The following is a 23,562-nucleotide window of genomic DNA, read 5'->3' as shown; positions in this document are numbered from 1 at the left end:
GCATACTTGGGGACCGGTAAACCCCGTGTGGATTTTAGCAACTAAGGGAATTCGATGAAACTCTGCCAAAGTCTTCATGCTGAGCAGGGGATTACAATGCAGTTCTCCCCACAAGAGAGCCAACAAGCATCCAAATCCTGCATGGATTAGACCCTCCTCCTCACTTGTTCCATGTGCTGCCTTCTCTTTGAATTCCCCCATCTCTTTACCTCTCTACTTCAGCATATCTCTTGTGGTTCTTACTTCCGCTCTTGAATTTTGACATCAGACCTCTAAGCTATTTGTTTTTTCTGCTATAATCGCTACTCAGCCAAAAGAGGAGCAGGGAGAGGAAAAACAAAAGGTGAGGGCGGAGTGGTATTTTGAAGGAAAGCGAAGCACCACAAAAACATGGAATATTGATTAAGCAGCCTTGCTGGCAGGGATCAGTGGTGTGGGCTGGTTAGGAGGAGCAATTAAAATGAGATGAAATAAAAACACAGACACAGACAGGCTTTCTGTGGCCCAATACAAAATTGTGTTTGTGGCCCCATTTTATTAGACACCTGAAGGGCCCACATCCCACACTAAACCTTACGTCACCACCCCCACATTCACACAATAACAAACTTTACTCTATAGTTTAAAGTAGAGATTATCTGATTCATGTAGGATAATCTTTGATGGATAATATTTATAATTTAAAAAAATGTAACGGCCCGGGCGCATTCCAATGCAAATTCATCTTTGCGCATTGCTGAGCGCACCTGCACGCGCCATTCCTGCAGAAGTGCACAGTTGCACTTAATCAGCACTCATCACACCTGTCGCTGATGAGCTTCTTGGGCTTCTTAAGCCAGTGAAGACCAGCGTTCTGTAGTTTCCTGTGTTGTACAGTAAGTAAGCCAACTAGTATCAAGCTCTATGCTCTCCCAATCTGTTTTTCTCCTCCTCCGTGTTCATTGTGCGTTGTCCTGTGTCATGTCGTTCCAGGAGCATTTCCTCCATTCCCGCATTACGAGCTGTGTGTCTCGTCTCCCAGTATTTCCTCTGGTTCCCTGGCTGCCTCTTGGATCTCGACGTCCTGCCTGGACACGGACTCTGACGCCTCGCTGTTGCCCCTGACTTCCTGCCTGTCTAAAAAAAAACGTTGAGCCTGCATTGCCCCACTTGGTCTTCCGCCTCTTGATCAACACTACCGGTAACACTCAACAGCTAATCACCACACATAGTCACACACCCAGGGGCGGTTCTAGGCATGCTTATATGAGGGGGCAGTCAGAAATGTGAAGGGGGCATCATGTGTACACATCATGCTCCAGCACTTTTTTTTTGTGCTTATAGTAACGATGCTTTCTTCATTGAAATGGGTCTTTAGCTATGTGTCCAACCCCAACCTGGAGTAGTGGATTGCACTTTGTCAGGCCTCTACCTTCAGACCTGTCCAACTTGGGTTTCCCACCTGAAAACTAAGCTCCTGCTGGTATAGCTCTTACGGTCACTGAGGCACGCAAACCCCCTGACCACAATAAGGTGGCAATCCCTCAGGAGGGGAAACTGAAAAAAAAATGAATAAAATAAAATAAAACATCCTTCATCCAGATTTTATCAACCAACAACATAACATTTATCCTAACTGGATGGCCTAACTCTCAAACAAATTTTGACCCAAAGTAGGACTTCACACACTACAGTCGATATTTACAAAACTGAAAGGTAGTCTGATGAATAATGATAAAAAAGAATCTCAAACTAATTTATAAAACAAAACATGGGCACTCGTCTGGGAACAAAATTCATTCACTCCAATGTGTGTGTGTTGCCCACTTGCTTGTAAATTGATGAAAACGGCAGTGTTTTTGTTTTTAGGTGTCTTGGTCATATCGAATGAAACTTATAATTTGTTTATTACAAAATGTAGATCGGAACATTAAAAGTTGACTATGTAGAATTACAAGAAAAACAACAGAAAAAGAATTCCAGCAGTCGATTGCCAGACCGTTGCTAAGTAAAACGGGCCGTTGCTAGGGACTCCGCTCTGAACAGAGGACAGCAGAGGAGGACTGCTAAGCAGGATATATACCTTATGTTTAATTTTTACCCTCATTAACAGCATCATAAATGACTTGTAGCTTGTTACAGTGACAGTGGAGGCTCTGTGCCTTCCAAACCACTGCTGCTCAGAGCGTCCGCTGTCACTGCTCTCTCCAAGTTGTAAAAAAAAAAAATGGAACTCCTTAGAAACGAAAGTCCGCGACGATAAACGTGTTTATGACAGATAAGACTACACAAGTATACCCATCCTAACAAGTATATGATAAATGTAAACAACTTTTCCTTTTCTTTTACTTTCATACTGCAACAGTGATTGGATGTTTACTGAGGGCTGAGGGGTGTGTGCGGGTGTGTGTCTGCTGCGCAGCCTGTGGAATGTTGAATACACGCACAGCGGAGGGAGAGATGAGAGGGAAGCCGACACTACTATATCGTGTGTGTCCCTTTTTCGGCAGATTTTTCCGCTAGTGCAGATAATTTTGTCAACTTATAATGTAGTAATTTTGTAAGTTTATTCAAATTTGCTTTCTCAAATTTTGATTTGAGGGGGCAAGATATTTATTTAAGGGGGCTCTGCCCCCTCTTGCCCCTGCGTAGAGCCGGCCATGCACACACCACACATATTTGGTTTAGTTTCAGACTTCATTTATTGTTTATATATTTTGTGAATATATGTAAATAAACCTAAAGCTAAAACGATGTCCCTGCTGTCTGTACCGTCTCTTTCCTAATGTACACGTAACAAAAAATACATATCTGTCATTATTATAAGTACTGCTACTGGGGGTTAAGCCTCCCTGGTCTTAAAAAACCTAGTGACACCTCTGTTTAATCAAGGCTCCTTGAACGCACCACATCTACAGTATGTGCTATGAGATGCAAAAGTGAAACGTAAACATAGATTTGTCCGATACTGCCACAAATAAGATTTATTATATTATTAATTTTCTTCCATCAGCTCATTCTGGATCCCAAATTATTATACAGTATATAAGCTTTACCAACGTTATAGTGTCAGTGTTGAGTGAACAGTGAAGTAATCCATGCAGGGCTTGGCCACTAAGGTCTTTAGAGGTTAAGGCAACAACATTCAATATAATTGAAGCGTATGATTTGAAATCTTGATTTAACTTTTACTAACTCAGAGGTGACGCAGCAGCTCTACCGGCTCAATATGTCTATAAAGCAATTTAAGCTAGTTACCTTTCTGTAACCACGGCGTCGCTAAAAATAGTTTTGTCTGCATTCGTGCTTATAATACCAATATAACAAGTTCCTGGGGGAGTAGATAACTGACAATATAACCTGGTCCCTACACACCGAAATTCTTGGAAAAAGAGCTCAGCAGCCCATGCACTTTTTGCGTCGGATGACAAGAGCACAGCTCCCTCCCCCCATTCTCACCACGTTCTACAGAGGCACTGTAGAGAGCCTGCTGACCAACTTCATCTGTCTGGACTGGAACCTGCAGTGCCTCAGACTGGAAGTCTCTCCAGAGAGTGGTGGGGACAGCAGAAAAGATCATCAGGACTTCTCTTCCTTCTATCCAGGAGATCGCAAAAAGCCGCTGCCTGACCAAGCCTCAGAAAATCTGCAAAGACTCCTCCGCCAGGACTGTTTTCACTGCTGGACTCTAGAAAGACGTCCGCGGCCTCCGAAGCAGAACCACCAGGTTCTGTAACAGCTTCTTCCCTCTTGCCGTAAGACTCTTCAAAGCATGATAATTATCCCATCAATTCCCCCAAAGATAGATTAACTCACTGGAATAAAAAGACGATATAACATACATCCATAAACCTGAATGGATATGAAAAAGTGCAATATATTTATCTGTACAGTAATCTATTTATTTATATACGCACCTTATTGCTTTTTTATCCTGAACTACCATTAGCTAATGCAACAATATTTCGTTCTTATCTAAACTGTAAATTTTAAATTTGAATGACAATAAAAAGCAAGTTTAAGTCTAATATGGCTAATTTCTGGTTTATATTCAGGTCAGACGGTGTAAATGGAGTACTGTTGGCGGTTTTCGGATATCTTTAGTGGGCGTTATGGGTAGAATAGTGTACTCGCATTATTTGCATTGTAGGCTACCTCGTACTTTACAGATTTTACGAATTAGAACGCACAAAAAAAGAAAAATGGGTGTTTTTGTCTTACATAGGAATTGCAAATTATGGTTAAAATTTAAAAAAAAAAGCTGCAGTTCCTCTTTAAATGAAAGAAAAACATATTTAAATCTTTACAAAAGCTAAGGTAATGATAATGTGTTTAAACTAAGGACAAAGACGAAATACAGTCCTTAGGTTTGCCCCAATGCGCACTTTTGTTCGATTCATTGAGTTCTTTCACCTAAGCAACATTCCCACAAGATTGGGGTTATGTTACATTACAGAAGAACACAATTCTCTTGCCTGGATAACTGTATTTGATCACAGGACAATGTTGTTTCCCCCACTAATTATAGTGTTGTGATCAGAGGTGGATAGTAACGCGCTACATTTACTCCGTTACATCTACTTGGGTAACATTTGGGATAAATTGTACTTCTAAGAGTAGTTTTAACACAACATACTTTTACTTTTACTTGAGTATATATATAAAGAAGAAACGCTACTTTTACTCCGCTCCATTTATCTACATTCAGCTCGTTACTCGCTACTGATTTTTATCGATCTGTTAATGCACGCTTTGTTTGTTTGCTTTGTCAGACAGACTTTCAAAGTAGGATCTACCACATGCCTGCGTTTCCCCACCAAATGCAGTCACTGGTGACGTTTGAATTCGTTTCACCAATCAAATGCAGTTACTGGTGACGTTTGACTCCGTTTCACCAATCAAATGGAGCCAGGCGGTCACATGATTAACTGCACACTTTTTTTAATTTTTTTTAATTTTATAAACCTTTATTTATAAATTTCAACATTTACAAACAGTTGAAAATAATAATCAAACTAAGTACAAAAACAGTACAAAAACCGTACAAAAACGCACCAGGCGGTTGTAAATTCAAAGTAACTAAAAGAGAGTGCAAAAAAAAAAATATATATATATACGGAGACAGCCCTCGCAAAAATGACTAATGATCTATTGCTAACGATGGATTCTGATGCGTCATCTATGTTGCTGCTCCTCGATCTTAGCGCTGTTTTCGATACCGTCGATCATAATATTTTATTAGAACGTATCAAAACACGAATTGGTATGTCAGACTTAGCCCTGTCTTGGTTTAACTCTTATCTTACTGACAGGGTGCAGTGCGTCTCCCATAACAGTATGACCCCGGACTACGTTAAGGTAACGTGTGGAGTTCCCCAGGGTTCGGCCCTTGGCCCTGCACTCCAGCATCTACATGCTGCCGCTAGGTGACATCATACGCAAATACGGTGTTAGCTTTCACTGTTATACTGATGACACCCAACTCTACATGCCCCTAAATCTGACCAACACGCCGGATTGTAGTCAGCTGGAGGCGTGTCTTAATGCAATTAAATAATGGATGTCCGCTAACTTTTTGCAACTCAACGCCAAAAAAACGGAAATGTTGATTATCGATCCTGCTAGACACCGACCTCTATTTAATAATACAACTCTAACATTTGACAACCAAACAATTAAACAAGGCGACTCGGTAAAGAATCGGTATTATCTTCGACCCAACTCTCTCCTTTGAGTCACGCATTAAAAGCGTTACTAAAACAGCCTTCTTTCATCTCCGTAATATCGCTAAAATTCGCTCCAGTTTGTCCACTAAAGACGCCGAGATCATTATCCATGCGTTTGTTACGTCTCGCCTCGACTACTGTAACGTATTATTTTCGGGTCTCCCCATGTCCAGCATTAAAAGATTACAGTTGGTACAAAATGCGGCTGCTAGACTTTTGACAAGAACAAGAAAGTGTGATCACATTACGCCTATACTGGCTCACCTGCACTGGCTTCCTGTGCACTTAAGATGTGACTTTAAGGTTTTACTACTTACGTATAAAATACTACACGGTCTAGCTCCATCCTATCTTGCCGATTGTATTGTACCATATGTCCCGGCAAGAAATCTGCGTTCAAAGGACTCCGGCTTATTAGTGATTCCCAAAGCCCAAAAAAAGTCTGCGGGCTATAGAGCGTTTTCCGTTCGGGCTCCAGTACTCTGGAATGCCCTCCCGGTAAAAGTTCGAGATGCCACCTCAGTAGAAACATTTAAGTCTCACCTTAAAACTCATTTGTATACTCTAGCCTTTAAGTAGACTCCCTTTTTAGACCAGTTGATCTGCCGTTTCTTTTCTTTTTCTCCTATGTCCCACTCTCCCTTGTGGAGGGGGTCCGGTCCGATCCGGTGGCCACGTACTGCTTGTCTATGTATCGGCTGGGGACATCTCTGCGCTGCTGATCCGCCTCCGCTTGGGATGTTTTCCTGCTGGCTCCGCTGTGAACGGGACTCTTGCTGCTGTGTTGGATCCGCTTTGAACTGGACTCTCGCGACTGTGTTGGATCCATTATGGATTGAACTTTCACAGTATCATGTTAGACCCGCTCGACAGCCATTGCTTTCCTCCTCTCCAAGGTTCTCATAGTCATCAGTGTCACCGACGTCCCACTGGGTCATCATTGTCACCGACGTCCAACTGGGCGTGAGTTTTCCTTGCCCTTATGTGGGCCTACCGAGGATGTCGTAGTGGTTCGTGTTGTGGTTTGTGCAGCCCTTTGAGACACTAGTGATTTAGGGCTATATAAGTAAACATTGTTTGATTGATTGATTGATTGATAAAAATAAACAAAGTGCAAAGCCATAGGCTCACTCAATCTCATTAAATAACTTAAATTTGGAACGCAGCATCATCATTTTCACAGCTTTTTGGTTGTTAGAGGGAGTGTTTTAATGTAGAGTTCTAAATCTTTTTTAAAGGCACAAAAAGGTCGGGTATTGACAAACTTACATTTATGTATATAAAACTTAGAAGATAGTATAATGAGGTTACAAAGGTAAAATTCATTTTCAAATTTTTTTTCAACACAGTGTAAAACCAAGTATATATTATCTAATATATATTATTGTTTTAGTTGCTTAAGAGATATTCCTGGCGGTGAATTTCATTGCTATTTTTATGTTTTTGTGCATTACTTGTTGCTGTCATCATTAAACGAACAGGTTACCCATCAGTTACTCAGTTCTTGAGTAGTTTTTTCACAACATACTTTTTACTTTTACTCAAGTAAATATTTGGGTGACTACTCCTTACTTTTACTTGAGTAATACATCTCTAAAGTAACAGTACTCTTACTTGAGTACAATTTCTGGCTAATCTACCCACCTCTGGTTGTGATTCATTGGTCATCTTTGACATCAGGAGTGGCTCATCTTCCCTAACCTGAGCACTGAGAAGCCACTCTCTGATTCTCTACTGTCTCTACTCTAATGAAAGTGTTGAGTTCCCTGGCGAGGCTCCGCTGGCGTGGAGTTTATTTTCACGTTTCTGTGACAAGAACATAAGTGTAGCGACAGCAAGTGGCACACGTACCCCAGCCTCCCTTACAACTCACCGTAAATTATTGATCAATGTTTTTACAGAACACAGGTATTCCTCAGGGAAATAAAAGCCTACACCTGCTAGGGCGGTGTAATATGATAGTCCTCATCAATTTCCTTGGATAGGGAGACACTCCATCAAAACGCATTCGCTGGCAAAAAAAGGTATGTATTGATTGATTTTTTTTTTTTTTAAGAGTGAATTGTGTGTTGTCCTTCAGGGACAGTTTACTGGGGGGATGTTTGAATGTCGCCCCCACCCCTCTCCCTCCCTCAGGGTGTGAGCTCATCCATTCACCAAAGAATGACCTATTGAGGATTCCTGTTTGCCGTGACTGCTCGCTGTTGCAAAAAAAAGCTAGACTGACCATACGTCCTCTTTTCCCCACACATATCGTCTTTTGCAGGACTGTCCGGGGTGTCCGGGCGGGGTTTCTTAAATCCCTCAAATGTCCGGCGTTTTGGGTCAAGGCTGCGTGTACTTTCAATGTACGTACAGGGTTAAAAGGAGTTTAAAACCAAACAAATTATGAAGGTTTGCGTAAGCAGCAACGTTCTTGAGGGAGGGACAGAGAGGGCAAGAGAGCGAGGTAGTGGAACGATTTTGAATCAAGGCATACTTGATCAACAGCCATACAGGTCACATTGAGGGTGGCCGTGTAAACAACTTCAACACTGTTACAAATATGCGCCACACTAGAAACCCACACCAAACAAGAATGACAAACACATTTCGGAAGAATATCCGCACCGTAACACAACATAAACACAACAGGAAAAATACCCAGAACCCCTTGCAACACTGACTCCTCCAGGATGCTACAATATACACCCCCGATACCCCCTAGCCCCCCACCTCAACCCTGATTACGTCACATCAAATATTCCACTTTAAAAAATATTTTTGGTGTAAGATTTTGCATATTTTGTGGGCTTGCCATAAAAAAACATAGTTTTGTTTGACAAAAAAGAGCAGAAAACAAACAACAACAAAACAACATAAAAAAAACTAAAACATTTTAAAATGAGGAATGTATCTGAAGTTGATGTAGACTCCAGATATTCAAGCATTAAATATAAAATGTATGTATGCCCTGGCACACCATTATCATCATTTCATGACCCAAGCAAAACACTTTTTACGCTTTTATACTGAAATAAATACACTTACAACTTATTAAAAAAACATTGAAAAAACTACCAGCAGCGGTATAGTTTAGATCCATGAAGGAAAGAGAGTGAATGAATAAATTTACATATGCATGCAGATTTGTCTTTTATTGATATTATTTATTTTAATGAATTAAGTAACGTTTTCCAAAACACACTATACAATGTGAGAAATAACAGGACAATGCATATGTTTATCATTTGTTTTCAAAACGCTTACAAAAAAGTGGGACCCCAAAAATGTACTGTGGGACCCCATTTTTATGACTTGATGGAGTCCATGGGACCCCATTTAAAAAATTCCTGGCGCCAACACTGCGGTCAACAGAGGAGAAAAAATGCTTTATTTAAATAAATATATTATTTATAAAGCAAGTTCAAGTATCATTGGCAAATGTTCTCCTAGTCCCGGCCTCGGCGTGCTGCCCGCCTTGGCACGCATATATGTGTCCTCTTTTTGGGATTTCGCAATATGGTCAGCTTAAAAAAAGTTAAGTATTATCTTTCTATCTGTGCGCTTTTAATTGTTTTGCAGCTTTCTTTATTCCTTCCCAAACATACTTAGTCTTATCTGACTTGCAAATCACCCGCTATCTGTTTCACCGTCCCTCTCTCAGCTAGCCAGCTGCTAAGCTAACAAAGCTTAGCGCGGTGAAGGTGGCGTCGGTCTGAAGGAATCTGCCCCCATACGTTGCGACCACTTCCCTGAAGACAGCAAAAACTCAACTAGGTGAAAGAAATAACGAGAGTATGGCTCTCTGCTCTTCGTGCACCGTTCTCATGGATAGGTTGGCCCAACTAGAGGACCGTGTCCGCGGAGTAATCTCGTAAACTTTAGATGTTGCGGACACATCTAGCGTTAACTGTAGCCAGCTAATTAGCCCAGCTCGTAGCAGCCCGAAGCGGCCTACAAGTAACAGTGAACCGGTTGAGACGCATAATAGATTTAGCCCTTTAGCTAATCCTACACCCCAGTCTACCGGGCACCACACCTTAGTCATAAGGGACTCTATCACCCAAAACATACAGCTTAGCAAACTAGCCATAATTAAGTGTATTCCCAGGGCCAGAGCACCTGACATGGAAGCTAATCTTAGGGAGCTACCTCTAAAGTCCCCACATTTGCGGTCCCCTCCAAGGTTTCTAATTGTATCCCATCACGTTGGGTTTTTCCTTGCCCTGATGTGAGATCTGAGTCGAGTATATCATTATGGCTTGGCCAGTTCTTTGAGACGCTTGCAATTAAGGGCTATATAAATTAACTTTGATTGATTTTCAAAATGTGGCTGAAATCGTACACCTCAAGGGAGGGCAGCCATTGCTAAACTAGAAAAAGTCAGTGTTCAAAAACAAGAAAAAAACAAATACAAAAATGAGGGGTATTTTATTTGAACTAAGCAAAATTATCTGCCAATAGAACAAGAAAATTTGGCTTGTCAAGACTTTCCAAAACAAGTAAAATTACTTAACTTCAATGAACCCCAAAATACCTTAAAATAAGTATATTCTCACTAATAACAACTGTACTTTTCTTGGTAGAAAAAACAAATATGAGACCTTTGTGCTCAATATGTTGAAAATTATTGTTAAATTAGGTAAATGCTAGTGCCATTATCTTGACATAATGATATGCGCTTGGCATTACATTTCTTGACACCAGCAAACTTATACTAAAAATTAATTTAATGTTCTTAATGGAAGGCAACAAAGCAACCGCTTGTTACTCTCGGGGTCTTCTTGTCGCTCAGGCAAATCATATTGTCTAAAAATGCATTTTTCCATCGATAACATGACCATCGGGCAAAGTGTGTGCTCTTTCAGTCAATTAGCCCCCATATATACAGCCCGGCCCCCCGGCTAAAAATGTTTAAATTGTAATTTTGAAAAATTCATCTGAATGTGCATGAACTATTTCTGTTCAAAATTGTTAGAAATGTCACATGTTAAATGTTTAAATATTAACTGTCAGTTTACTGCCGTGTGCCGACTGTACTACTATATGAGTATGTGTTTTCTATTGTTCCATTGAAAATAAAACGGCAAAGTCATTTTGGCTGTCATCTGTTTTAATTATGAGACACAATTGTGTCAAAGTCGGCTTCACGATCGCAGAGGGGTTAGTGCGTCTGCCTCACAATACGAAGGTCCTGCAGTCCTGGGATCAATCCCAGGCCCGAGCCTGGAATTGATCTTTCTGTGTGGAGTTTGCATGTTCTCCCCGTGAATGCGTTGGTTCCCTCCGGGTACTCCGGCTTCCTCCCACTTCCAAAGACATGCACCCGGTTGATTGGCAACACTAAATTGGCCCTAGTGTGTGAATGTGAGTGTGAATGTTGTCTGTCTATCTGTGTTGGCCCTGTGATGAGGTGGCGACTTGTCCAGGGTGTAGCTCAGATAGGCACCAGCCCCCCCCGCGACTCCAAAAGGAAATAAGCGGTAGTAAATGGATGGATGGAATTGTGTCAAAGTCATGATTTTTTTTTCCATGCTTGAAATAAGAAATAATTACTTTAAAAAAGTAGTGTTGATGACACAGCTTTGCAACAGTTGATATTCTAGTTTCAAGCATGTTTTACTCAATATAGGTCGTAAAATCTCAGCAACAAGCTGTAGTATCTTACTGAAATAATTTAGGGCCAAAACCCTTCAAACAAGTAAAACACTAACATAAAATCTGCTTAGTGAGAATACTTATCTTATCAGACAGAAAATAAGCAAATATCACCCTTATTTGAGATATTTAATCTTATTTAGATTTCAGTGTTTGTAGTGTATACAAAAATGTGTGCAAAGTTTTAACTCAGGCCCATTCACTATAGCTGACATGGATAAATGGACCAAATGTTGGATTGAATCTCATTAAATCATGGTCTGCAAATCTATGATAATTCTGTCACTTATGAATACAAATTCAGTTGCATAATCACTGGCAGTCAGCTCATCTTATACGGATTAGCTTTAAGATTCCAAGCATTCGCAGGCTGATAGTGGAACATTGTCAGCCCTTTGCTGGGAGAAGAACATCCATCTGCCCGTTTTCTGGATGGCTTTATTCTGTTCATTTGCAAATGGATGATTTGTGGGAAGCGGGGTCTAGCCTCAACAGAACAGCAGTCAATCACAGGACTGACACATCAACCACCTACGGAGTAAGGTTAATTTTGATGCAGTTTAATTTGGATCGAATAACCGAACAGGACTGAATTTCCCCCATGAGCTGTGTAGGCGTGATATATACATCATACCGTATCAAGACAGTGTTTAATAGTGTAATTTGCAAATGAAACAAGCTGACAGTGCAGCACTCTAACACAAGGTGGCTGTCTACCTAATCAAATGCCCCCCTGCATCACTGGGGCAATTTTACTGCTGGTAAAACCATGGTGGGACTGATTGTTACACAATAGCCTTTTGATTTGTTTATTATCATGGTTTACTAAAACAAACTGATATAACACTTGCTTTGGAATCAGACGTCAAAGTAACAAGCAGGTATTTTAGTCTGGCTAGTGTAGAATTATATGTAGAAAGGGTTTCAGTGACAAAAAAAAAAAAAGCTTAGAATAGTTTGAACAGTTTGAACTTTCAAATAATATCGAGTTGGGAGCTGTAATTGCATGTATTAAACATTTGTTTGTCAAAATTAAGGATCCATACAGAGTAGTGGTATTTATCCGTACTGGTTCGCAATTGGTGTGACCCAACAGGGCCGTAAAAATTCTAGGATAATAATAATGCTGTCTGTAATTTTTTTTAATCTAGCTGACCATCGTAACTATGACAAGCGCGCGATGTCACATTCAAAACACCGTGCTACTAATGCCAGTCTTAGAAGGTTGTGTACAGGACCATTCATTTCCATTAGTTAGTTAGTAATTACTTGCAAACTTCTGATAGTATAGTTGGAGCACCAGTGTTAAAATAATAATAAATGCATCTTTGTGTGTGCTTTATTTTACTTAAAAGCATGTCAACTCTAATTTATTGGCACATTTTTATATTCTTTCCATCCATTTTTTACTGCTTGTTATTGTGCTTTGTTTTATTTAGTTTACTTTTTTATGTAATTGGAGTGTTAATAAAATGTTGGACTAATCCCTGATTCATCTAGATTTTAATACAGATGCTTTTAAACCAGCAGGTTAAATAAAAAATAAAAAAAATGGTCATATTTATCAAGATTGGATGATATTGTTTTGGCATATCGCCCAGCCTCAGGATCTGATAATCACCTTGGAATAATCACAAACATTAAAGCAATGATAGAAAAAATAATGAAACTAATAAACTAGTACCAGTACTAGTGGGGCGGCATAGCTCGGTTGGTAGAGTGGCCGTGCCAGCAACTTGAGGGTTGCAGGTTCGATTCCCGCTTCTGCCATCCTAGTCACTGCTGTTGTGTCCTTGGGCAAGGCACTTTACCCACCTGTTCCCAGTGCCACCCACACTGGTTTAAATGTAACTTAGATATTGGGTTTCACTATGTAAAGCGCTTTGAGTCACTAGAGAAAGGCGCTATATAAATATAATTCACAATTCACAGTACCGATTAAAAGTACCAATGAATACCGATATCTATAACAAATATCAATATCGGTATTGTTATCGATAAAATACTACACATACATCCCACATCTAAATTGAATTACATTTATCAAGAAAGATGAAAGTCCTTTTTGAAAGGTACATAAAATGTTGTGACGTGCTATACGTGGCCCCCGGGCCTTCAGTTTGACACCAGTGATTTAGAGATAAAAAAGGCTTATCTTTACTTCACAATTTGGCCATTTAGTACACATTTTTATTCCAATATTATCATTAATATTTTTGATTACTTGTCTGTATTTAATGTCTCCACTTATTCTAATAAATTGTTTATTTATCATTAATAGGTTACTTTTTCATCCTTATTTTCTTACAAGTTTCTTGTTTTCTTAACTCATAATTGCTAATTGATTATTGGTTTATGTGATGTGAGAGAGGCCTCAACGTTGGCAATGTTCAAATCTAGGCTGAAAACACGTTTATTTAACTGTGCATATGACAATTATAAGTATTTTACCCACAATCTTTTATTTTAATTGGAATCATAACAGTTTGTGTGACGATTTTATATTATGTTTTTAATTTAAATTACGATTATTTTTGTGAGTTATTTAATTTTTTTTTTTTGCCTTTATGTAATTTTCAGTAAAGCGCTTGATATTGCCTGGTGTACAAACTGTGGCCTGTAAATATGTGTTTCAACACATTTCTTTCACACAAAAAGTGGAAAAAATTCATTTGACAAAATTTCAATTGAACCTGTCAATGTAAAAGATTGAATTATCTGTAAAAGACATGGTAACGTAGCATGAAATAATCTCGACTTCTTCCTATTCTTTTTCAGATATGTTGAAGTGTAGAAATGTAACTTTTTGAAGTTCTTGACTGTAACTTGTATGGACCATATCAAATCACACCAAAACATACCAACCGAGTCCACAAACTGATCACTTACATGAGATGGAAGGTTTGCTTAACCGCAGTAAAGAATGTTCATTACAAGAGTTGTTTCAGCAGAGACTTTGGAAAAAAAGCTGTTACTGGAACTGGAGCGGACTAAAACTGCACTGGAGTAGACAGAGACACTGTACTAGTACCCTGTTTATTGCACTGCAGTTTTATTATAATCACTTTTTTTTTTGGTCTACAAAATGTTTTTCCAATAATGAGTCTTGTCCTTCCGCCCATGTGCAACCCCCGAAACCCTATAATAGACAAGCGGTAGAAAATAAATGGGATGGATGGAGTCTCGAAAAAGAAGTGTTGCTATGATACTTGTCAGTCAGTGATAATTTCCCCATTTCTGATACTTGAAAAGCAGAAGCTCCAAGATGACATTTCTTACCGGTGCCAGTAGTCCCCAACCACTGGTCCATGGATCGGTACCGGTCTGTGACACATTTGCTACCGGGTCGCACGGAAACAATAATTAATTTATAAACTACCGCATTTCCTCCCACTTCACTTTCGCTTGTTCCACTAAACACACCAATTAGCTTTTTAATAGATGTATATTACAACTCCTCTGTTATAGTACATGGGAAAGTGCACATTAATGGACAAATAAAACGTTAATGTGCCTGATTGTAGCAAATTTTTCCTGCTCATTTTTGGCAATTTTTATCTGCCACATGTAGAAAGCCAGTCCGTGAAAATAATGCATGCATTAAACCGGTCCCTCGAGGAAAAAAGGTTGGGTAACCTGACCCTGGTTGAGTAAATAATAAATAAATTATAAATGGGTTGTACTTGTATAGCGCTTTTCTACCTTCAAGGTACTCAAAGCGCTTTGACACTACTTCCACATTTACCCATTCACACACACATTCACACACTGATGGAGGGAGCTGCCATGCAAGGCGCTAACCAGCACCCATCAGGAGCAAGGGTGAAGTGTCTTGCTCAGGACACAACGGACGTGATGAGGTTGGTACTAGGTGGGGATTGAACCAGGTACCCTCGGGTTGCGTACGGCCACTCTTCCACTGCGCCACGCCGTCCCAGGGTAACCCTGATTTGCAGTATATAGAACAGCCACATGGAAAATTATGGCTTTAAAACGCAGTCTGAAGAGGGGCTCCTGATGCATTCCGAGAAACATTTATCCATTGTTCTGTTAAAAAAAGCAATCTAACAAAATATTGACTCGGCAGTTATGAGCAAACAAGTGCACCTAAAAGACTGTTGGAAACATTAAGAGGGACTTGGGCTGTGTCTTCCATCAAAAAATATTTGTCAAGTGGGTTGTTTTTAGATCATAGAACAGTTATGTTGCATTATACAGAATCCTTTTAAGAAAAGACTTCACTCCGCTCTTGATTCTCTTCCATCTGTCGGCAGAGGAAAGGGGATTCATGAAGACTCTTGAGACATTTAACCTCATCAGTCTTGCCACGACGACACAAGTTCATCTTTGGACTGAAATGTGGATGATTTATTTATACCTTCAGCCTCAGTGTGATCCAGATGCCTTTTAACACCACTAATTAATTTCTGAGGGCTGTGCAAAGGGTTCACAGATGATGTCAAAGCAGGACTGATAGCATCCTCCAACTCTCTACTCACTATTACTGTCAAGCACGTTTTCAAAGTTAGCACATTTTGTCTACAGAATGTACAAAACCTCTGGGAATGGACCAAGCCTCATTGGTCTGCCTTTTGGAAGAGTGGCCAATGTAGATGAAATACGATTTGTTGACAGGACAAGATTATATCACAACGCACCAACATTAGACATTGATACTTTCACTTTACAACTAAGTACAGTCAGCACTTCAAGATGCAATTGGACTTTTTAATAATAGCAACATGTTCTACAAGATATAAAACCACATTTGATAAATTTATAAATGTACTCAAATTCCGCAAATCAAAGATCGAATACAAAATCACAATCAGCTAAATTTGGGCCAGCCCAGAGTAAAATACCATGAATAGAAGAACACATTACACGAAAAAAAAAAATGGACAATAACCTGTACAGTTATGTTATCTTGTGAGGAACCACAAGATAACATAGGATAAAGTATTATTTTCATCTAATCTCTGCATGCACATATTAACACCAACATGCAAATTGCATTGACATGGATGCTGCTACAAGCAGAATTTTTTTATGCAGCTTTGTATCAATCGGAAAGGGAGGAGGTGGTCCTAATGTTGTGACCTGGTGAATCTATAGTACGGCCGTAAATTGTTCAAAACACTTAACTTTTTCCAATTTTTTTTATGTTATAGCTTTATTGTAAAATTAAATGCATACATGTTTTTTTCAACATGTTACAGACAATACCCCATAATGACAATGTGAAAAGTTTTTGAAGATATTTTATGCAAATGTTTTACTAATAAACTTGTGTTTATTATAAAGTTGTGGACTTGGAGAAGGCATTCGATCGTGTCCCTCGGGAAGTCTTGTGGGAAGAGCTCAGAGAGTATGGGGAGTCGGACTGTCTGATTGTGGCGGTCCGCTTCCTGCATGATCAATGTCAGAGCTTGATCCGCATTGCCGGCAGTAAGTCGGACCCGTTTCCAGTGAGGGTTGGACTCCGCCAAGGCTGCCCTTTGTCACCAATTCTGTTCATAACTTTTATAGACAGAATTTCTCGGCACAGTCAGAGCATTGAGGGGATCCGGTTTGGTGGCTGCAGGATTAGGTCTGCTTTTTGCGGATGATGTGGTCATCGATGGCTTCATTAGGCCAGGATTTTCAGCTCTCACTGGATCAGTTCGCAGCTGAGTGTGAAGCGACTGGGATGGGAATCAGCACCTCCAAGTCCGAGTCCATTTTTCTAGCCCGGAAAAGGGTGGAGTGCCACCTCCGGGTTGGGAGTGAGACCCTGTCCCAAGTAGAGGAGTTCAAGTACCTTGGAGTCTTGTTCACGAGTGAGGGAAGAGTGGATCGTGAGATCGACAGGCAGATCGGTGAGGCGTCTTCAGTAATGCGGACGCTGTATTGATCCGTTGTGGTGAAGAAGGAGCTGAGCCGGAAGGCAAAGCTCTCAATTTACCGGTCGATCTACGTTCCCATCCTCACCTATGGTCATGAGCTTTGGGTTATAACCGAAAGCACAAGATCATGGGTACAAGCGGCCAAAATGAGTTTCCTCTGCCGGATGGAGGGGCTTTCTCTTAGAGATAGGGTGAGAAGCTCTGCCATCCGGGAGGAGCTAAAAATAAAGCCACTGCTCCTCCACAGTGAGAGGAGCCAGATAAGGTGGTTCGGGCATCTGGTCAGGATGCCACCCGAATGTCTTCCTAGGGAGGTGTTTAGGGCACGTCCGACTGGTAGGAGGCCACAGGGAAGACCCAGGACACGTTGGGAAGACTATGTCCCCCAGCTGGCCTGGGAATGCCTTGAGATCCCCCGGGAGGAGATTTGGGTTATGACCGAAAGGACAAGATCATGGGTACAATGAATATGATGCCAAAAGTATGGCACATCGATCTTTGGGCAGTTTCACCCATTCCTCCTTGCAGCACCTCTCAAGCTCCATCAGGTTGGATGGGAAGAATTGGTTTTCATCCAGGATGCCTCCAGTCAGGGAGGTGACCAAGAACCCGATGGTCACTCTTTAAGAGTTACAGCATTTTGCTGTGGAGAGAGGAGAATCTTCCAGAAGGACAACCATCCCTGCAGCAAACAACCAAACAGGCCTGTATGATATAGTGGCCAGACGGAAGCCATTTCTTGAAAGACTCTCAGACCATGACAAAACAAATTGCCAGGCATCAAGTTTGGAGGAAACCAGGCACCACTCATCACCAGGCCAATAAATACCTTCCCTACAGTGAAGCAAAGTGGTGGCAGTATCATGCTGTCGGGATTTTTTTTCAGTGGAAGGAACTGGGAGACTAGTCAGTATTGAGGGAAAGATGAATGCAGCAATGTGCAGAGACATCATGGATGAAAACCAATGCTTCCCATGCAACCTGATGGAACTTGAGAGGTGCTACAAAGAGGAATGGGCGAAACTGCTCAAAGATAGGTGTGCCAAGCTTGTGGCATCGTATTGAAAAAGACTTGAGGCTGTAATTGCTGCCAAAGGTGAATCAACAAAGTATTGACAAAAGGTTGTGAATACTTATGTACATGTGTTTTTTTAACACATGTACCCTCCCCCCATTCTCAACACATTCTACAGAGGCACTATAGAGAGCCTGCTGACCAACAGCATCTCTGTCTGGACTGGAGCCTGCAATGCCTTAGACTGGAAGTCTCTCCATAGAGTGGTGAGGACGGCGGAAAACATTATCAGGACTCTTCTTCCTCCTATCCAGGAGATCGCAAAAAGCCGCTGCCTGACCAGGGCTCAGAAAATCTGCAAAGACTTCTCCCACCCCCACCAAGGACTGTTTTCACTGCTGGACTCTAGGAAGAGGTTCCGCAGCCTCCGTAGCAGAAACTCCAGGTTCTGTAACAGCTTCTTCCCTCAGGCCGTAAGACTCTTGAACGCATCATAATTAAGTTATCCTTCTACACCCCCCAAAATGGATTAACTCGCTGAAATAAAAAAGACAATATAACATACATCCATAAACATGAACGCATGTGAAAAAGTGCAATGTATCTATCTGTACAGTAATCTATTTATTTATATCAGTAGAAGCATTTAAGTTTCACCTTAAAACTCATTTGTATACTCTAGCCTTTAAATAGACTCCCTTTTTAGACCAGTTGATCTGCCGTTTCTTTTCTTTTTGTCCTATGTCCCACTCTTCCTTGTGGAGGGGGTCCGGTCCGATGGCCATGGATGACGTACTGGCTGTCCAGAGTCGGGACCCAGGATGGACAGCTCGTCCAGAGTCAGGACTCAGGATGGACCGCTTGCCTGTGTATCGGCTTGGGACATCTCTGCGCTGCTGACCCTCCTCCGCTCGGGATGGTTTCCTGCTGGCTCCTCTGTGGACGGGACTCTCGCTGCTGTGTTGGATCCGCTTTGGACTGGACTCTCGCGGCTGTGTTGGATCCACTATGGATCGAACTTTCACAGTATCATGTTAACCCCGCTCGACATCCATTGCTTTAGTCCTCTCCAAGGTTCTCATTGTCATCATTGTCACAGACGTCCCACTGGGTGTGAGTTTTCCTTGCCCTTATGTGGGCCTACCGAGGATGTCGTAGTGGTTTGTGTTGTGGTTTGTGCAGCCCTTTGAGACACTAGTGATTTAGGGCTATATAAGTAAACATTGATTGATTGATTGATTGATATCTGCACCTTATTGCTTTTTTTTTTATCCTGCACTACCAAGAGCTAATGCAACGAAATTTCGTTCTTATTTGTACTGTAAAGTTCAAATTTGAATGACAATCAAAAGGAAGTCTAAGTCTTGAATATTTAATACATTTGCAAAAATGTTCACATAGTCAGTATGGGGTATTGACTATAACATTTTGAGAACAAGGCCGTAACATTAAAAAAAAATGAAAAAAGTTAAGCCCTGGGAGTACTTTCAGGATGCAATGTATATACAGTAATGTTTAATAGGTTTATTTTCGGTTGTGTCTAGGAAACAATACAAAAAAAAATATTGCAGTGTTTGTTTTCAAGATATATATTTAATTGTTGAATGTTGTCTACCTATCTGTGTTGGCCCTGCGATAAGGTTGGGACTTGTCCACGATGTACCCCTCCATCCGCCCGAGTGCAGCTGAGATAGGTTTCAGCACCCGCACGATCCCAAAAGGGACATGCGGTAGGAAATCGATGGATGGATTAATTACAGATGACGACTTAAAAAATCGCTCGTCTTTTTAATATTTCGACAACACTAATGAGAACACACCCGCTCTGTTTCTGCCAGATAATAAGAAGACAGGGCAGGAGGGGTCAGTTGTGACAACTTTGCTATTTTTTCGCCATAATTATCGAATAATCAAGCACCTTCTAGCGACTAATGAGAAATCTAGTGAAGACTCTGGGCAACCTTGACAATGAAAGGACGTATTGCTCTTTCCAATGAGCAAAGGGTGCTGCGGTTACCCCCTCCTCGTTCTATAAGCACTCACACGCTCATGTTTGTGTTAAAACTTTTTTTTTTTTAAAGTGACATAAGAAATACATTTTTAAATCTAAACATGTTTGTTTTATTTGCCCACTTTTGCAAATGCGGCATAGCCATATATACAAGTTTGACGATGATGTCATTACAACATCTTGCCTATGTCAAACACCGCCTCTTGCTCTGCTATGTCTGCTGGGAAAGGCTGCAGTTCACCAGTGGCCCTGATTAGGACTGGTATAATAGTATATATCCTATACCACATAATGGCTATAGCGTGGTATTATCATATGGAGAGTTACTCTGGTATTGATACCAACCAATAGTCTTGACTTAATCAGGTATTGGCTAGGTCTTAAAGGGGAACATTATCACCAGACCTATGTAAGCATCAATATATACCTTGATGGTGCAGAAAAAATACCATATATTTTTTTAACCGATTTCCGAACTCTAAATGGGTGAATTTTGGCGAATTAAACGCCTTTCTGTTTATCGCTCTTTTTGCGATGACGTCAGAACGTGACGTCGCCGAGGTAATACAGCCGCCATTTTCATTTTCAACACATTACAAACACCGGGTCTCAGCTCTGTTATTTTCCGTTTTTTGTACTATTTTTTGGAACTTTGGAGACATCATGCCTCGTTGGTGTGTTGTCGGAGGGTGTAACAACACTAACAGGGAGGGATTCAAGTTGCACCACTGGCCCGAAGATGCGAAAGTATCTGCCGCCAGGCCCCATTGAATGTGCCAAAGTGTCTCCACATTTTACCGGCGATGACAGACATGGCACAGAGATGTATGGATAACCTGCAGATGCATTTGCAACGATAAATTCAACGAAATCACAAAGGTGAGTTTTGTTGATGTTGACTTATGTGCTAATCAGACATATTTGGTTGCAGCGTGATTGCCAGCTAATCGATGCTAACATGCTACGCTAATCGACGCTAAGATGCTATTTACCGGCGGTGCTAAAGCAGACATGGTACAGAGATGTATGGATAACCTGCAGATGCATTTGCAACTATAAAATCAACGAATTCACAAAGGTGAGTTTTGTTGATGTTGACTGCCAGCTAATCAATGCTAACATGCTACGCTAATCGATGCTAACATGCTATTTACCGGCGGTGCTAAAGCAGAAATGGCACAGAGATGTATGGACAACCTGCAGATGCATTTGCAACTATATTACGTTTACTTCCACCCACATTTAATGCGAAAAAAACACTTACCAATCGAAGGATTTAAGTTGCTCCCGTGTCACGAGATGCGAAAATCCTGATTGTTTGGTCCGCACATTTTACCGGCGATGCTAACGCAGCTATTCGGCCATGCTATGGCTATGAATAGCGTCAATAGCTAGTCGCTCAATTGCTTCAGTTTCTTCTTCAATACTTTCATACTCCAACCATCCGTTTCAATACATGCGTAATCTGTTAAATCGCTTGAATCGCTGAAATCTTAGTCTGAATCCGAGCTAATGTCGCTATATCTTGCTGTGGTATTCGCCGTTGTTTATTTACATTGGCAGCACTGTATGACGTCACAGGGAAATGGATAGTCGCATCGCAAATAGTAAAAATCAAGCACTTTAAAAAACTTCAAAAAATACAACAAGCCACTGGGAACTGATTTTTATTGTTTTTAACCCTTTTGAAATTGTGATAATGTTCCCCTTTAAACACTATGTGCCTGAACGATAGATATTTCTCTCTAGAGTATATGTCAGGGTCTATTACAAGAAAGGATATATGAAATCTACAGTACAAATGATTAGGTATTGTGTAACAGTGAAAAAAAAAAAAATCGTCAAACGCAATAACCTCCAGAAAAACCAACAGGCAGTGACCTTGCGCTGTTACAATTAAATTACAGTATATGGAAGAACGTTTATGTTCACAATATATGCTGCACTGAAAGCTACAGATCCATGTGCAGGTATTTTGTATAACTTCAAATACTTTTACATTCGCCAAAACATTCCAGCCTTGTTACGCTTTGTGGCGGTTCAACATGGAGGTTACTGCTTACATAGCGTGGATCTCATCCATTTTATACTGATCATTCTGTTCAGGTTCACAAGTAATCTGGAGCCTACCACAGCTGACTTGGTTGGAGAGGTAGGGTACACCCTGGACTAGTTGCCAGTCAATCACTGACCACATAGACTGTAGAAAAACAACCATTCAACCATGACTAAGTGGGAATTGTCTGCTGGGATAAAAAAAATGTTAAATCACATTTTACTATTCTGACCCCAACAGTTGCCATACTTGGACACCATGGAGGGTGAGAGCAGCGGAAAATAGTCTTACCTCATATTCCTGTTTGAAGCCGTAGCCCTCGGCTGTCTTCATCTGGTTGATGTGCTGGAGCAGGTCGGCCACTCGGACGGCGGGGTGGAGCTGCCCCGTGTGGTAGGGGGAGCCTTTGCGTCCACACGGGTGCCTCGGGGAGCCTCCCAGCAGGCTGCTGGCTTCGTTTACCGAACTACGAGGATCACCTGTGACAAGCCAGGTCACAGTTTTAAGATTAGGGTCAACAAGCTTCTCTAAAGTTTTACCATACAAAAAAACAACAATGATGTCAATACAATCCTTATTAATTCAGTCCCGAAAAAACACTAGTTTCACCCGGGATGTATATTATCTTGTGAAGCAGTATGGGATATAGCGTATATCTACAAGTATGTGTGTGTATGGTGCATGCTGTTGTGATGGTTTATGCTTTAAATTCTCTCCTTCATTTAAGTCCAGTCTACATTTCATTCCACACAACTTCCATCGACTTCACTCAGACTCATTTCCTTACGTGTGTTACTGAGGCTTATTAGCTGGAGCTGGAACTGCTGGCTGTGTCGTGTACAGGTGTGAACAAAAATGCACATGTCTGTTTTCAATCTCACTTTGACTCATTTTTACGAATGAAGTGGTTTGGGGCCATTTCACTTACGGCAGGGGTGTCCAAACTTTTTCCACAGATGGCCGCACACGGAAAAATTTAAGCATTGATATTTTTCATTTTCAAACCATAACAAAATATATGGATTTTTTTTTTTTTTAATTCTTAGGGCTCCTGTCAATCACTAAAATGTTAAAAATAAGTCAAATTATTATTATTTTTTTTAATTTAATGCTTACAGTAAATCTCTATATCAACTTGAGGTTGATATAAAGTAAAACAAATAAGATTTTATGCCGTTTCTGTCAAAGACAACTTTGTTTTTTATAGTAAAACTGAAATATGCAGTATTTGGATCGATAGATAGATAGTA

At 40.7% G+C, this 23,562-nt stretch overlaps 1 protein-coding gene across 4 annotated transcripts in view; it reads right to left on the bottom strand.

Moving 5' to 3' along the window:
- LOC133562154 (receptor-type tyrosine-protein phosphatase U) overlaps window positions 1-23,562 on the bottom strand; it is a 565,556-nt gene that overhangs the window by 103,953 nt on the left and 438,041 nt on the right. For all 4 annotated transcript variants that reach the window (XM_061916074.1, XM_061916075.1, XM_061916076.1 and 1 more), the window contains one exon: window positions 22,604-22,791. In XM_061916074.1, coding sequence (XP_061772058.1) covers window positions 22,604-22,791 — 188 coding nt within the window. The remainder of the gene's footprint in view (window positions 1-22,603; window positions 22,792-23,562) is intronic.

The sequence above is a fragment of the Nerophis ophidion genome, linkage group LG11 (assembly GCF_033978795.1).
Source record: "Nerophis ophidion isolate RoL-2023_Sa linkage group LG11, RoL_Noph_v1.0, whole genome shotgun sequence".
Taxonomy (NCBI): domain Eukaryota; kingdom Metazoa; phylum Chordata; class Actinopteri; order Syngnathiformes; family Syngnathidae; genus Nerophis; species Nerophis ophidion.
Note: the sequence above shows the minus strand (reverse complement) of the source record. Positions and strands in the feature narration are given on the sequence as shown.